This window comes from Chaetura pelagica, unplaced genomic scaffold (genome assembly GCF_000747805.2).
Source record: "Chaetura pelagica isolate M959 unplaced genomic scaffold, ChaPel_1.0 scaffold76, whole genome shotgun sequence".
Lineage (NCBI taxonomy): Eukaryota > Metazoa > Chordata > Aves > Apodiformes > Apodidae > Chaetura > Chaetura pelagica.
The window spans coordinates 9309863-9328016 of NW_009970723.1; the positions used below are offsets into that span (position 1 = coordinate 9309863).

The following is an 18154-nucleotide window of genomic DNA, read 5'->3' on the forward strand; positions in this document are numbered from 1 at the left end:
TCACCATCCCTGGAAGTATTCAAGAAACCCATAGATGCGGCACTTCAGGGCATGCTCTAGTAGGCACAGTGGCTTTTTTGAGGTTGTGCGGTGGTGTTAGTTTTGTCAGGTGTGGTTGTGATTTTGCATCTTTTCCCCATCTGGGTGGATGGTTGGATTCGGTAATCTTAGAGGTCTTTTCAAACTGTGATGATTCAGTGACTCTGTGTTCTGAAGCAAGTACGCAAAAACAGCATAGCAAAGGCTAAAGTGCCTTTCCTGTGGCACAGCCCCAGGCTCTCCATAACAAGGTGTCCAACTAGCCCAGTGTCCACTGGGTCTTCTTTGTCTGTAAATACACCTTCTTTAAGGTGTAGCAAACTCCACAGATAATATCAAATCAGCTGGAAGTGAGATGTGGGATTCCTTCAGCCCTCCTTTACAAGCAGGAAACTAAAAGGAGGAAGTGTAACTGTGCCTGTTACAGATTATTGTAACACTTTACTATGTTAGACTGACACAAGTAATGAATGCTTTAGAAGGGAACCATATAAAGAGGAAAGACAAATTATTCAGGTGCTCAGGTTGAAATTCAAGTACAGCTTAAACTAAAAAGCTGACCTTAAGAACAGCAGCAAAAAACATTTTCTACACACTAGTTTAGCATTCCCAAGGCACCCATTCTTAGCAATAAACCTGACAGAGATTATCAGATGGAGATTTAAGTTCATCACAGCTCTTAGGCATAAACATTTCCTAAAGAGCTAGAGATTAACAGTTCACCCTTCTGTGGTCAGCAAGAAAACATCATGCAATTTACTGAACAAACAATGCCTTCTGACTGCTAGTAAACATGAAGATTAAAAAAATAATTAAACAAATCCACACATTTTTGCCTACCTGAAAATACCCAGCTCTAACAGGGCATTATTTGCAAATACATAGTCAAAGAACTCACACGTGTGTGTATTTGCATGTTATATAGACACTTCTTTGACAGAGATATACCCGTACCTATATACTCCTGTATATAAAAAGCTAACTCCATCCATCCACACACACACACACACCAGTTCTTTGATTATAGATACTGAGATACACATATGGATTTTTATATATATACACACACACGTCTCAAAGAACTAATTACATATATATATATTTTAAAAATCAGTAAAAATTAAAATTCATTGTTTTCTTCACCTTCACACAAAAGAGGCGAGTTTCCACATGTTTAGAAGTAGCCTGTAACTATGAGAATTATGAAGAACACAAGGCTCTTTGTTGTCTTGAAATCCTGAGGTTCCTGACTATCTGTCTTCTGGAACAAGTTTTTTAAACTCATCGCTCTGCCTCTATATAAGATTTGCATGTATTTCCCTATCAAGATTGTTGTAGAGATGAAGCATAACTCTAAAGTACATGAGTACAAGGCACAGCACTTAAGGAAGGGAGAGTTCTTATAATGGACCATCCCATTAGCTACTCACATGCACACCCTGACCTCACAGCCACCAGTTTTCTCCTCAGGAAGCTGGCATGCCAATATAACAAAATACAGGTGAAACAAATACTACTGGAAAATCTGAAAACAGAGGTTCCTTCAATTAAAGGATGACAATGGCTGGGTGCTCATCTTCACTGAAGCTCCTAACACATTGCACCTATATAAGTCATAAAAAAATACCAAATTAGAGTCAGGTGCAGTATATGCTCTTCCTCTAACATACAAATTTCATAGACGAAGACCAAAAAGAGTCAAACAAAACCCCACACATGATTTGCACAGATTCACATAGAGGCTGTGTGAAACAGAACTGCAGTCTCTCAAGGAGACACCACCAAGCTTCATCCCTCTGACTTCACTTAGCATTTCTCTCCTGCCTGCTGAAGAGCTCCCTTTTGCCTCGCCAAAGAACCAGGATAAGAGAGGACACGGAAGAGAGGCAAATTCATGTGGAAATCGGGGAAGAAAGACAACAGTTCTGAGCAGATCTTGCCTGACCTTAACAGCACAGACATCAAAGTTTGGCCTCAACTTATGGTGGGAGACCAGCCAACCATTACTCTGGCTCAAAACAAAGCCAGCTACCACCCTCCACTTGCAGGATACATTCCTGATTTAAAAAAAACCAACAACAACAAAACAAACAAACAAAACCTAAGCATAAATATTTTAATTGTTTATAACAAGTGCCTTCATTTTAACAGTGAATACTCAACCAATTTCCTTAACTAAATTATAAATACACTTAATGATAAATTGAAGAAGTGAAAACACAGAGCTTTGCATAAACTTGCCAGAGCTTCTATGAAGAACAGCATGCAAAAAAAGAAGATATCTTACCTTTGCATGCCACCAGCATTACATCTCTCAGCCTTTTGGACTTAACACCCCATATACATAACTAAGTCTCTTGAGGAAGAAAAAGCTATCTTTGATTGACTATCATTGGAATGGTTATTTGAAACCAGTAATCACACAATTCCTTCATATACTTATCATATTACCAATATTTTATCCAAAACAGATGTTAGCAGCACAACTTCAGTCAGAATTATTGAACAACTTCTCTTTCAATTTCATAACAAATTAGGCAATGCTTGGTTGATGCATCTGAAAAAAGTTATGGAATCACAAGCCCTAAGGCACAGGACTGGGTGTCATAATTTAAACCATCACCAAGCTGATAGGCAAAGGCATGAGAAACCTAACATTTTATCTGTAGAACAAATTTCTTTTGTAGATGACAATCTTTATTAATTAATAAACTCTGAAGTCTCAACAGCAACCAAAATCATTTCAATCTCAAAAGCCTAGTAGAATTCTTAGAAATTTAATACTAAAGTTTCCTGAGTGTTTACAAATAAGTAGTGACACAAATAAAAATGTGTTTATTAAAGGCTATCTTAGGCACAGCAGTCATGAAATTATAAGAGTTTTTGTTTTGTAACAAGAAAGCAAAAAAGAAGCTAGTGAAGGGAATAATGCAGAAGTCACCTCACCTCGTGAGTCTACTACAGCAGTTGAGCCTAGGTAACAATTCTCCAATTTAAATAAAAAGGCAAATATTTTCAGTGGTTTCCTTTAGCTCCAGATTCAGTGGCCTGTCCCCTAGTAATTTAGTGTCTTTGAAGTCACTCTTCAAGGCTATTTATATAAACACAATTGATAAAGGAAACCAAAAAAGGTGGAGACTTTTGTTAATAGCTGAAATTCTGAAGTGTGAAATTGCTTATTTTAGTAACATGCCCTGAGAGAGCCTTTTGAGCAAAGTAATGTTATAAAAGGCAAAAGAAACTTAACTGTATAATTGCCAGGGTTGCAATGTCTCCATCTGAGTTCACTGTGTTACAAACATAATTATGACATTCATTGTAGACCTTTTTTCTTCTATTAACACTAAAGGTTAATTTAATGGAAAGTAAGTTACCTTGAAGTCTGAAAGAGAGCTGATTCAATCATGCTTTTATTTTCTGAATCTAGGTAAGTAATCAAGGTAACAACCTAACTACACTATTAAGCAGCAGCGGCAAAAGAAACCACAAAATGCATAAAACAATACCTAGAGGACTTAATGGTTTATGAAAATGAACATTACACCCACCTACCTCATCCATAAGAAGAAGACGAAGTACTAAAGAATCAAGAAAAAACAAAGAGCCAGCCAATTACCTCAAGTTGCCCCAGGAAGCCAAAATGTGCTGTATCAAAACCTATACCCTAAGTATTGTCAAAGATATGAAGTCAGAAACATAGGGTCCTAACATTTTTTTTTAATTATTTGTTTAATCTGAAGTGAACAGCACATCAAATATGATTATCCAGAAACATAATTTTACCCTGGCTCTGTAGTTATGTTAAAGTGTTTAAAACAGAAGAGATGATAAATAAAACTTACTTTCCCATGCATCTGTATGTAACCTAATATTAGTGTTAATAACCCCTATGGGCACCAAATACGAATTTTCTGTTTTTCAAATATAAGGAAATCTATTTGTATACCCCCATTTGATGAAAGTGAGGCGTGCCTAAATACAGACTAGTCTTCTTTGAATCACTTGTCAACCACACACACACAAAAAAATCATAAGGATTACTTTATCTACCAACAAAACACTGTCAACAGTTAGGTGAATCAGAAATAGATACAGTTTTGATGTGAAGGGGATTCTTGTAACTGCATCATGCTTTAAGAAAAACACACACATACAATATATGACAAATCTACTATGAAAGGGCAACAGCCTGCTTTGACCTCCTCTTGCATAAATCAAAGCTATGAGCAAATGTGCAAAAAGTAGGTCTAATAAGAACCATTGATCCCTAGGTCTGTGCATTCCTGATCCTCATAACTCTCTCCTGTCTGCTCTGCTGTTCCCTCCAGCAGCTACAGGACATCCTGGAACTGCTCACAGCTCAGGAGAGTGATGACTCCCAGTAGGCGTTGCTGAGAGTGGGGGGAGGCAATAGGGTTTTGTAGATTCCTGCACATACTTGTATAAGTTTGTACATATTTCATCATTAGTATTTTATTAAAGCTGTCTAGTTTAGTTTTCAATCTGGAAAGTCTCTCTCTTTATTCTCTCTCTCCTTTACCTACCTCGGTTGGAAGGGATCAAGAGCATTGTTGTCACTGGCATAATTGTTGATCCTGAGTCAAATCATGACAGGAAGTCAGTACTACTGAGAGCTCAGGTACCTCAAAATCACTCAATGTACAGGGTCATTTGGTATCTCTGATAATCTTTATAAATAATAATCTGTACCTTGAAAACATTTCAAGACAGACAGAAAGACAGGTTGGTGACTTAGAGAAAGCTTCTCAACTAATCCTCCATCTGCAGACCTTTACATTCATATATACTAACGGTAAATTTCTTCCTCCAGAAAAAGCCTCCTTCCCCGCTCCCTGCAGTCACTGCTGTCCCATTTCCCCTTCCCCCTGCAATCAATAGCACATCAATGAAACAATTTACAACACTGTTCAAAAACCAGCTGTAAGCCCAACTGACATGATACAATTATGCTGATGTAGCAGCTCCTTAACCACAGAAAACAGGTGACTCTTCCCATCACCCGTTTTCAACTCCTCTAGTGCTTCTCTGACAGCACTAAACAAACTGAACTCATTATTTTATTAGAAAAGTACTTCCATTAAAAAAAAAATAATAAATCAGCTTTTTAGCAAATCAGAAATTTAGACCAGCTCAGTGACAATACCAGACAAGTGCAAGAGACCACAAAACACTAGGTGCAAAAATCCTGACACACCTTAGGAATGTTCCTTCCCATGGCAGCAAGTTGAGTTGACTACACTTTACATCTTTGTTGATATGGGAGAAAAAGGTAACAAAAATGTTACAAGATTTTTCTGAAAGTGTCATGGTGGTTTTGTTTTTGCTTTTTCACTTTAGAAAGTATTTTATATTTCTCTTTCTACAGCTCGAACTGATAATTTTTGTCTTAAGTTACAGCCATTTTGTGAAAGTTTTCAGAAGAAGCCTGGATGACAATACTTGCAACTGAAGGTGTGACATTTTGGAGTCAAGTCATGGCTGTATCGATCCGCATTCAGTAAGTCTGTCCAGGACCACTGACCAGTTATCCCATACTTCTGTCCCACCACATAAGCATTGCTATTGAGACACATGCTAGACAACACATCTAACAGAGACTTGTCTGTCAGTATTAGAGTCAGGCTTGTACTGTGTAGCCATATTATGGACATGTTAATCCAGCTGATTTTTATCAAAGCTCCTTTTAGACAACACTAAAGCAGCTTTATGAATTGTAATGCCAGATCAGAAACACTGCAATGGAATGCACTCCCTCCTCCAGTAGTTTAATTTTTAAGAGTCATGTAATAGATTAAACCTTGTATCAGCTAACTTTATACTGAACCAAATCTTAAACCAACCCTCAACTGGCATAAAGTCAACAAGCCAGCAGCAGAAATACTGCAGCATATGTTTTAGCCACTTAAAAGAAAAACACTTCTGTGCCCATACTCAGTCCAGGCACTATGAACGAATCCAGATTAAAGGTTATGAACTACAGCCTGAAACACCAGGTGTTTTTACATGGAGAGAGGTAAACATGTAAACAAGCTCAGAGGCCAGGTATGTTACTTTAGATACAGCAGTGTCCTCCTTCTGAGCTGGAGCCAAGTCGCATAGTGCCCTCTGAGAGCAATGCTATCTGAGCATCTATCAACTTCTTAACACCCAGACACACAGACGTGTCCTGGGGCTTTCAGTCTGTCTCACTATGCATCCAAGGCTACAGCAGTAAAACCTTTCTCTGGCACCATCAGCTTACTCAAGTATTTCCAGTCTAGCAAGAACCTTCTAGCTACTTCATACACACATCATACTTCATACATAGAAAGCAGCATCACATCCAGTTCCTCCAGAGTCAGTATTTATAGATGACAATTCACATGAAGTATCAGCTTCTAAGAAACTTTGTACTGATTTCTCTATGTGGTTCAGTTGACGACCGTTTAACAACACTGCATTCATTAAAGCTCCTCTTTTAGTTTGTTTTTAAAGTCAGGAACTTACACATGCTTATTTTCACCCCCCCAAATCAAATACTTAGTGCTTCTGAATATCAAAAAAAAACATTTTGTACAAATCAGTTGTATTATTTAGAGAAACAAACAAAAAACAGGATGGAAAAATTCCCACCTCTGGGGAAAAAAAAATAAATAAATAAAAAATTAAAAGTGCTCTGGAGAAACTCCTGGAGAAAAGAAAAAGGACAGTGTGTGCAAAGCTCACTTGTGTCTGTAGGTACAAGTCCAACGTAGACATGCCCCCTGCCCCAAGGTTAGAGTTCATTATCACTGCATTTCTTAATTAACATCCTGGTTGAAACTGATTGCTCTATTTCAACACATGCATGTCAGTTTGCCCATAAATCTTGTGCTTGCTAGTGCTACTTGTTTTCCCTTTAGCTGTGTAAACACTCATAGCAGGAAAAATGTAGCAGAGCAAATACCGGGCTGACATCTCTATTGCCAAGCCTACAGTCATGGCACTAGGACACTGGGAAGTACTGCAGGGGCCATCACAGGTGCCCTTGAATTCAATCATGTCATTTCCCAGAACAGATCATTTTATACCTTTCAAATCTATTGTAAATTTCTGGGAATGGAAAATATAACAGCTAAAACTTCCCAGACTCTCCAGTGTTTCTTTAATTATCACTATAAATCAGAAGTTCTCTTGTGAGTTCTGATTTGCTTCACCAGAACAGCAACTTTTTTTTGTTTTCTTTAAATCACCAACACTATAGCATGGAGTTCAGAAATATATTTTGCAGAGGCGGCTTTTGTTTGTAAAGCAGAGTTTTTCAGGTAGGTAGGTAATGATAAGCAGTACTTCCAAAAACTACATCCATGCTTGCATTTCTGAAACACAAACTGGAAGTTGATCACGCATTAAGATTTGAGGTGATCAGAACTTGGCATGTATAATCTTCATGATCACTGTGAATTTTCAGACACAGTAAAGAGGCACTGAGGAAAGTAGAAATCTGGAGGTAACACTTGTGTTTGTTTTATTTCTTTCCCAAGGGAATGCAAATAATGAGAATCTATATCTGGAATAAAAATTTGGATCCATACAGCTTTAAAAACATACCACACTACCTAAAAGCTATGAACTTTTTTACTGTCTTTTTCTGTGTGTAGACAGTTTTCAAACAGCTTTGTGTGCCATAGTATATATCAAACACATCCTATACAGTCTTTCATTGCATTTTAAAAATAATATAGCAATTACAAATAATATAGCAACACAAACTAGCATTAATACATAAAATTTTAATCCAAAACTCACAAATCGTATATCCAAATAATTTGAGTTAGTCCACAAACTCCTGACTATGTATTAGAGCTTTGTTTTAAGTATTTAGTCAGTAAAATAAAAGGCTGAAATTAAAAAAAGCCAGGCTGGTTTCATTCTTTTCTAAAACCAGGGTGGTCTATGGGCAATTTTTGATACTGCTGGTGTTGCCGGGGAAACAAAATGAAAACAGGTGCCATCAAATACAAATTAAAGATTTTGTTCTATTTTAAACCACCTTAAAACAAAGTTTCCATAAACTTTTTAACCTATACTACTACAAATTTGACAATACTTTGTAACAAGAAAAGGATTATAAGTTGTCTTTAGACCATCAAGTTTTAAGTGAAACAAATTTGGACTGATTGGCAACCCTTCCTTTCGAATAAATTTATTCCATTAGATGTGCATCATCCTCTTTAAAAATTACTTAGTGTACATTTTAAGGCAATATAATACCAAGACAGAAACAGGGTACATGCAGTCTTAAGAAGCTTTCTTCATCCAAATTCTACCTTCTTTTCAATTCAAGCAACTTTATTAGATTCTGTACAAAGCTGACAACCAGTATAGACGTAGTGTTTAATAACTTTACTGTAAGTAGCAACAGAAGCTTATTTTCCTCCTAATCTGATTGCAGTTTCCTGCCACATTATTAAAACCTCAAATAAGTATCCCTTCAACGAAAAATCAAGTAATTACACTTTTTAAAAGCAAAAGTGCGTTAATGTGTTAAGATCTTGGCTATATAGTAGTCAAGTCTCTTCAAAGCATTTCCTCCAAGCCAACTAGCTATACTGACAGAAAACATATCAAAGTTTAAGAAAAAATTAATATACAATTCACTTCAATGAATAAGTGCTCATTCAAGCTTCCAAGGACCTCTTAAAACTATTTGCTGAGTTATTTTTTGGCTTAACGAGACACTAGTCACATACAAAAATTCAAACAGACCTACTTCAATTAAAAGCAATACACAAATTCCCTCCTCGTCAATAAAGCTAGCTGCCAGACCTCTGAATAAAAATTAACCTTGTATATTTTGTGTTAATTCTGGAACTTGAAAAACTGTAGAAATAAAAAGAAATAGGAACATCTGTAGTAAATGTATTTGGCTCTTCACTCAAGAGTTTTGAAATCTGTAGTATATTTAACAATATCCTACAGGGTATTGTAGAATTTTTAGTAAAAGCAGTGCATAAACATTTTGCTGAATAATTTTCCAAGTCCATAGTGCAAGTTAAATGATGGAATAAGTACAGATTATGGAAAGGCTTATTCAAATAATAAAGTTACTTTAAAAGTCTTGTAACATTAAAATTGTTATTCTAGTTTTAATGAATCTTGATGATTTATTACCAATTTCCTATTTAAAACAAAATTTTCTTGAGATCTTCAAGTTGCAAAATAGTTTTGTTTTACACTCTGATTTATGTTTACAATTTTAATAGCATCACAAATGAGTAGATTTATAGTGATGTAAAACTCCTGAATGAGTTTTTTTGGTGGGTGTTTGTTTGCCATTTTTGTTCATAACATTTGTCCAGGATGACAGCAGCCAGATCAGCAGCAAAGAATAATGTCAATGTCTACTGCACTAGATTTGTTGCACACATTCCTGGCTTTACTCACATTAACAGTTCTATCAAGTAACCTTTAACAATGCCTGCAGACACAGGGCTTGACGCAATGCTCATTCAAGCCCTCGAGAATCCTTCCATCAATTTTATGGCTTCACTCAGTCTCTGTCTACTGTTCCACTATCTTTGAAAAATAATATTCCCAGGTCAAACATTGTCCAATTAAAGTATCTTTCAAATAAATGGGTAGTACCATGGTATGTTCTTTTTTTGAGATTAGCACTCCTAAGAATCTGAATCATACACAAAAGATACACAGCACCTTGTGAAGCTAACCAAGATGAAACTTCCTTTACAGTTATTTTAGTTAAAGTTTCAAGTTAACTCACTTGTGTATAATTATGAAATTACTGTACTGATCCTCCACTTACTTTGAAAGTGATTAATCAAAGTCAGAGAAAACCAACCATCAAATGAAGTATGTTTCAAATTTCCTATTAAGGGGTAAGTCTAAAAAGATGAGCTAATTTAATTTTAATTAAATCCTCATTTAGAAGCATGAAATAAATGTTTTTCATTTAATTCAAATTAAACTCTAGTTCCAGTCCAAATTTCAAATATTCTTCACTTCTGCTACTTTATTACACATGACAGATTAACATTTCCTTTTCGCACACATACGCAAGCAACAAACCCAATATTACTTAAAAATATAAAGAATTTATACTTCTAACAGTAATAAATATATTTATTCTACAAAAAAAATTTCTAGTGATATGAAGGACTGAAGATGCACTCTCTAAATCACAATGAAACATTGTGCTAAATTCCATTACCACAAATACTTTTAACTGCACTTTTTAATTTATCTTGCAATAGTTATACTATGTGAACTTTCAAGCCATCTCTTCCTGGAAGGGAAATACAAGCTAGAGAGATTCAACAACAAAAAATGAGTAGATAAGAAAAGCAGTACCTATAGCAACATAACAGTTACATACATCACATTGAAGACTTTTCAGAAGCTTTTATGTGGATGGGAATAGGGCCTTGTCATCTTCTGATTTAATCATCTTACACACCTCCAGTAGTCTAATGTTTTCATAGTACACGTAACAATTCCAATGTCACATCATTCTGTGCTAATTAGACAAATATGAACCAACGTGAACTTTTATCAGGCACTGATTGCCCCTCATCAGTGAGCTTTTCTTACAAACTCCACATGGCTTCCCCTATCTTACCTCAATTGCACCTTCTGGATTTCTAAAGCTCAACTCAACCCAACCCTGTGTGCCATTACCCCCATATTTTACTTCTTTCTGCTTACATCCTGCTTCATTTAATATATTTTTTTCTCACTATGAAGAACTAGATACTGAAAAGGCAGCATCTTGATTAAAAGAAATTAGATTATCAGGCCAGTTCTGCACCCCATTCTGAATCTCTAGGGAAAAAGAACTGAACTACAGTACGGATCCAGTCTTTTATGTGGTCTGTACTCCCAAGAGTCCCATAAACTAGCGAGATCTATTAATCTCTTCTCTGGGAAGAAGGGAATGCCCTTGATAAAGCAATGTGGCAAAACCTCTTCAAAAAGTTCCTTGGAGTATTAGGGAGAAAAAAAATTATTATCTGAGTTTTGCCAGAGGGCAAATTGTATTTTTGCTGTCTTGCTTTCACAACGGTATTACAAAACCTCTCCTTTTCACACGAAACGGGATGATGTTAAGCACACTATCCTATTACACAGCAAGCTGTCAAGTCTTGGAAGCCGGATGAAGCCGTGCTAGCACATCACTTTCTAGGAGGCTCAATACATATAGCAATCTGGTTAACTCAATAAATCAATTATAAATTGATTTTTAAGACAGTAAGTAAAATATCACAGGTTTTATTTCATATATTTTGCAACCATACACCTCTAAACTTGTCTTCTGTGTCTGAAGAAGACTCCCATATTATTTCTTTTACTTAATTTATCTTTTTTGGATAAGCCATGTTTTGTACATAGGAGCTTTCATTAAAATTCTATGCTGGGCAACATGAAAAATGCTAAGAAATTACATTTCTATATCACAAGAAGCTAAACTACATGCCAGGAGCACTTGCCTGGGTTGATCTGCTCACTCGTCAGAATATTTACTGTTGTCTCCTCTACAGCAAGTCCACAGGAGGGCTGGTCACAAGCAAATAAGCAAATTAAACACTTGAAATTTGCTTCCACCATGAATCCTGAAGCTACTAAATACTAAAAAAGCAGTCACCTTCTAAGGGTCTATGTCTCTACCTCTGCCTACCATTTCCACAAAGAACAGAAGCCTAAGGAGGAAAACATCTGAACCCTTCCTAGATCACCCTACATACAAAAATGAACACCAAACACTTTTTAACTAAAATCTTAAATCATACATTTGGAGATCCATATATATATATATATATGGGGGGGGGAAATTCTGTAGAGCAGGATCCCTGCAGCTCTCAGTACTTTGCCCATGAGCCACAAGTGCAACTTTGACAATTATTCTTCTGCAGGATCACAGTTTGCACTTAATTTAGTTTCAACACACTGCTAAAAATAACTCAACTACAGTGAAAATTAATGTTAAACTTACATAATTACCACGTACCTAAAAACTGGCTCATTTCACGTAGTAAAAATGACTGCAACAGCTAACAGTTGTCTTGATGGCATTCTAGAAAATTTATACATATATTTCCTCAAAGTAAGTTATGTAAAACAACCCCTAGAAAACTTGCTTTGACATACCTATTAAAGAATTCAGACAAAATAAACAATCAAGTCCAGCTCTCACTACAATCACAACAAGCACTAATGGGCATCTCAGCCCACAGAAAGGGAAATTCTCCTGATGCTCAGTAGATCTAATATCTAGATATTTAGATTCTAGCAAAGGCTATGCTAGTATCTCATTTATGTATGCACATCAGGTATTTGCTTCCAAAACCACCTGAATATACACAAATCTGCAAATTCAAATGTACACAATTGCTTAGTTTGACCAACATTCACCATCTCTCAATTCCAGAAGCCTTGTTGAAAGGAGTCAAGTCATGAACAAGGTTTTAGTAACTGGCTTGTACCTCAGCAATAATTTAACACATCAGAACTACTTTAGGTAAAGAGGTCTGTTCACACACTATAAACAGTGACCATCCTTCAAGGTTAAAAAAACAACAACAACAAAAAAAAAAAAAAAAAAAACAAAAACAAATAAAAATATTGGTTTATTTTGACAAGTGAAAAAATCTTTAATGAAAAAGCATTTGGCACTTTTTTCCAAATGTACTGTTGAAAGAAGTGCCTTAGCTACTGGTTTTTTTCCATACAAAAATCACCATAGAATAACTATTCATGTTTTCATCAGAGCAGGTGGACAGGCTGCTTAATAATTTAAAGAGCCAGCATATTTAAATGAAAATTTTAGGCCTTTCTTTTTAAGAACACTTAAAGTAAGTCCCACTTCCTTAGTGTTCAACCCTGTAAAAAAGGTTGTTCAAATGAAAACTACCCAAGTTATAATACTTGGGTAGATCAGTCAACTCGTTTTAACCATACAATACTACTACTCTCTCGGTGAAAAATGCTACATATTGTATTACCATATGGAGGTGCACTTCTCACTGTGATTTACATAGGAAGCAACTCCTTTGACAATTTTTTTTTTCTTGTTTTCCCAATCTGTACAGAGAACTTACTTTATTTTCCATTAGACAAATACTGTCTAGTATTAATTGTACTCACTTTTTTCTTTAATGAAGTTATAACACCTATTTGAAATTCTGGCTACAAATAGTATCACAGAAGCAAACATACTATGAAGCAAAACCCACTGCATGCAACCTGCAGGCCACTGGAAGTTTACCTCATGAAGTTCAGCTGTATCATGGTGATAGCATTTAAGGATGGAAGATGCACCATATTACAGCAGAGAAAACTACTTCTTGTTACTTTGATACTTTTCAGATGTATCAGTTTTCTGATCAAGCTGATCATGTGGCCACCTAAATGCTCATTTCAACAGAAACAGGTGATGAAAATGCATGGAAACAGGTAGGAATACCACCCCTTTGCAGCCATCACCTGCATTTAGATCAGTTTAAAGCAAATACAAAAACTCCATTTAAAGCCTAGAGGTCCAAAGGTCTTCCAACAGCTCTTTTAGAAGCCTGTTTCTCCAATTTCAGTCTACTGTCTTAACCATATCACAACAGTTTCTTAGATCCCCACTGTAAACACAAATCATGTATAGTATTATTTTTTATTTATGAATTTAGAATTAATACAGCATTTTGTAAGAAAACAGACCATAAAATCCTGTCCTAAGAAATCATATTTAAGAAAGACAAGATGGAAGATCCAGAGAACAGGGAAGTCACGTGGGTTTTTTTCTTTTAACTATATGCATCCCTGCCACTCAAAGAACTCATGACCTTTTTTTCCAAGACTTAAGATGTAACGATTTTTTAATTAACTTAATGCATTAAGTACCATCAAAGCACAATTTCAATTGTAAGGGAACTCTTATAACATAGAATGCACAACAGAAATACTGAAGCACCATTACCTCCATGAGGAGTCCTATCACAGCTCACTGCCGTTCTTCCACAACATTTTGAAAAGACAGTAAAATAATAAACAGCAACATACAATCAAAAATCTATATTTTAAATCTCTATAAATATTAGCTCATTCTATATAGAAAAAGCAGGCAAGATCTCAAGTTACAAATTAACAAAGGCAGCCTCACAGAAAGTTATTAAAAGAAAAAGGACTTTTAGGAGTTAAACTCTTCTAAAGATAAGGAAAAGCACTAAAATAAGAAAACCATATAGTTTTACAAACCTACTCTAAATTAAAAGTAGTACTGCTGAGATAAGATAGGTGAACTCTCAAAGAAAATTACAGACACCGATGGGAAAATTCCATCTGGTAGAGAGATGAAATGTGAGAGTGACTCTACAGAAAGACATCTTACAGCACCAGAAATGTTTCTTTTTCCCTCTTCTCAACTTCTGGCACAAAAGGCATAGATGAAAAAAATTTCTCAGTGACTCAAAAACTGGTTTCAATGAGACAGCGATATCAACAGGACACCCTCCTTGGTTCTTACACTTTATACAGCAATAATTCTTACTTCTATCTCCAGTTTTAATGCAATATGCTGCAAATAAAAAACTGAGAAATGGTAGATTGTAATAAGATACATCAGGAATAAAAGGTTACTACAAAGAGATTAGTCCAGGGTGGAACTGACACAGGCTAAGCAGGAGGCATGGATAATCTGGGTAAATGCCATGGAAAAATAAATATCATGACTGGACTTAAGGCACATGGAAGCAGTTCAAATTGCTTTCTCCAACTCACAGCAGAGCATATGATGCCCACATGTCCATTTCTAACAAACCTCACCGTAAAGAAACAATGGCCAATACTGTGAAGTGCTGAAAATCACATCTACCACCAGCTTCTTCCATACCACAGCAACCTGAATTATTGCAGCTGTCTGATAAGCATTAAAGAAGTTGGGAGGAGGGGTGGGGGATAGGTTGTGGTTTCTTTCTTTTTTTTTTTTTTTTTGGAAGAGAGCTACCAGCATTTCTGTATCTGATGCACACCAACCTGTCAGTAAATGTTAATCCTGCAAAGAAAAGCAAGTTTTATAAAACACAGATTACACTTTCCTAATTGGTCTACAAGGCTCAGTGCACAGCTGTGGCCAAAGGCAGTAACTTTACTCAACCCACTTTCCCTGTCCATCTACCAGCTCCTACAACTTTGACAGCTCAGCTTTATGAGGTTTCTGTCAGGTTAACTTCCCAGAATATCAGCTCCTTTACCTAATAGCTCCATCTAAGGCCACAAAAATGCTAATGTATATTTAGCTCAAACTCCTGGCTAGCAGCTCACACTTAAATTGGCTTAAATTTATCATTTAAAAACAAACAAACAAACAAAAAGCCAAAACCCTCTACCTCACAGCAATGAGTGATCAGGTCATTGTGTGAATATACAAGCTGCAGTTAAGGGGGACACAGGATTTTTGACTTCACAGTAAATCCCTTGCTATTTCTAGTATGTGTGCCACCATGTTTTAGGGCAACCTTGAGGCTGTGTATTTTCCTCCTTTAAAACTCGTAGAAAACATTCTTCCTTTGATGAAAACTCAAAAGAAAATACAGAAATTTCACTTTTTGTCATTAGTAAAAGCAGAAAAGGACTCTGATGTAATGTCATATTTCTATTAAGCTGTAAATGCAGCTGACAAGGAAATGGCCTACTGGCAGCACACTATCTTTGTGGCAGTGCCAACCAGCCTACAGCAAAACAGTGCACATGGTAATTTCAACATGCATTCCCAAGTAACAAAATTGTGCCTTACAAAAATACCACAGAACACCACCACCATCTAGAAAAAGCAACAAAAATTTGCCCAAGCTTTCATGCTTGCCTGTATCAATTCTGCGTCATAACTAAAACAAAGTAGGAAAGCATGTACATATGTTCAAAAGTCCTGTGAAGCTATATCATATGACAGTGGGATAACTATTGCAACTTAAATCTGTGTATTTCTTGTTAACCACTGTAACAACTCACTAATAAAAATTAAGAAAAACTCTAGGTATCAAATGTACAAAAGAGTACTAGCTGTACACAAGCCTTAAAAACCATAATGTAATTTATTAACAAGAACACATGTTCTATGTAATCCAGAATTGTTGTGCTAAATTACTTTGGCCTTTGAAAGCACTCATTTGATTACTAGAATTTAACAGATTCACAAGCTTTCAGACTCAGCGACCTTTGATTTATAAGCAGCCATATGAGTATAAAAATCCTCTCTGATAAAATAGTCCTCACCTTTCAACAGCTAGTGCAACTACATATAATGATGCTAAAATGAACTCAGATGTAAAGATATTTTCATTTAAAGTACAACCAAAAACCCCAGCATGATCAAATGTATTTAATTTGTAACCAGTAGTTCCTCAAACTGATTTTTAAATCTTATTTCATCTTAACAATCAGGTTTCAGAGATACTTATTTTGTTATCAGCTTTCATCCAAGTATCTTACATTTAAAAAGTAATTTTAAAAAAGTGCATTACACAGAAAAAAAAAAAAAAAAAAAAAAAAAAAAAAAAAAAAAAAAAAAAAAAAAAAAAAAGATGCTGTTCAGGGAAAATACTAAACTTTGTTTCCAAATTTATGCAATGCCTCTAATTGCAAAACATTCCCTAGCTTTAACTTAGCTGCAAGTTGCCATTAAACTTCAGGAAACATCCCTCCTCCAAAAAGCACACACAAACAAAAATCAATAACCAAACACCCCTAAAAAACACTTGAACTCACATATGCAGCACCTTACAGTAATCATATTTGAACAGTTACCTTCTCTTTCAACAGTGGTGGACATCTTATATTATATATCCTGATACATGAGGCACCAGCAAACAAGAACTGAGTAAAATAATCTAGTATGTCTGCCCTTTTTGCAGCAAATCACAGAGATAAAAACCCCCTGGTTTAGTAATAAAAAATGCCTTGTTAATAACAAATGGGCTTTAGATCTAAACAATTCAAGAACGGAATATTTATTGATGCCCAGTGCAATCAGTGCAGCTATTCTATAGTTCATTTCAAAAAAATAAAAGCATGACTAACAGTGGCAACAGTGATTCGTAGATAAACAGTTTCCCTTGAACTTCTCCAAGTAATTCTTTTACAACTGCTACTGCTCATAAAGTGACTAATTCTATTTACATTTTATTTTATAAAAAGTAAACCAATCCAGTAACAGAGTTTAAGAGTAAGTAATAAATAAATACTGGCAGAGGTTACTAATATTAGCAGTTTTCACATAGGATAATTTTGAGTCCTTCTTTAGGTCACTTTTACTGCAAAACTGCCTTTCAAAGGAGGATGGCCTCTTGTTTATGGAACTCTCCAAGTGCAGGTACAGTATGAAAGAAGGTTCTATATGTTGCCTTCAAATCAATTAGATACTTATTGCTTTAATTCTCATTCCAGTGGAGATAAAAATCACTCCAAAACCTTACAGAGATGTATTAGAACACAGGCAAACTACAGTACATAGGAAGCAAGACAGGAAGTAAAAATCCATAATCTTAAAATCTTCGTCCACAAACATACACTTTTATGATACAGTTGGTTGACTGTTGTTGGTTCTTTGGGTGTTTTTTGTTTGGTGTTTTTTTTGGGGGGGGGTATGGTTTTAAAAAGCAAAGAAAAGGCTACCACACACACTCACCCTCATTGGATGAATATCAGCATAGGGAGGCTTTCCTTCAGCCATTTCTATGGAGGTGATACCAAGGGACCAGATGTCTGCCACACAGTTATAGCCAATCTCTTGTATTACTTCAGGAGCCATCCAAAACGGAGTTCCTATAACAGTGTTACGTTTTGCCATTGTATCCTGTAATCATATAATTTACACAATTAAAACAGCGATGCTTATTTTCAGATTCTTTTGATACTAATTCTATATTTAACAGTTAAATTAGCCAAAGGTCAATTAGCCAAAGGTCAAATGGTAGTGAATTCCAATTAAGACCAAACCAATTCAGCCAATCAGCTTACAGAGGTCAAACAGGTGACAATGATCAAACAAGAGCTTTAAATGCAATCATCAAGCACTTGAAGTACACTAGAATATAAAAATTAACAATTAAAACACAATAGTCTTGCAACACAT

At 35.7% G+C, this 18154-nt stretch overlaps 1 protein-coding gene across 1 annotated transcript in view; it reads right to left on the reverse strand.

The window, feature by feature from the left end:
- STK3 (serine/threonine kinase 3) overlaps positions 1 to 18154 on the reverse strand; it is a 126287-nt gene that overhangs the window by 80514 nt on the left and 27619 nt on the right. The window contains exon 6 of the mRNA XM_010006520.1: positions 17708 to 17875. Within this exon, the coding sequence (XP_010004822.1) occupies positions 17708 to 17875 (168 nt within the window). The remainder of the gene's footprint in view (positions 1 to 17707; positions 17876 to 18154) is intronic.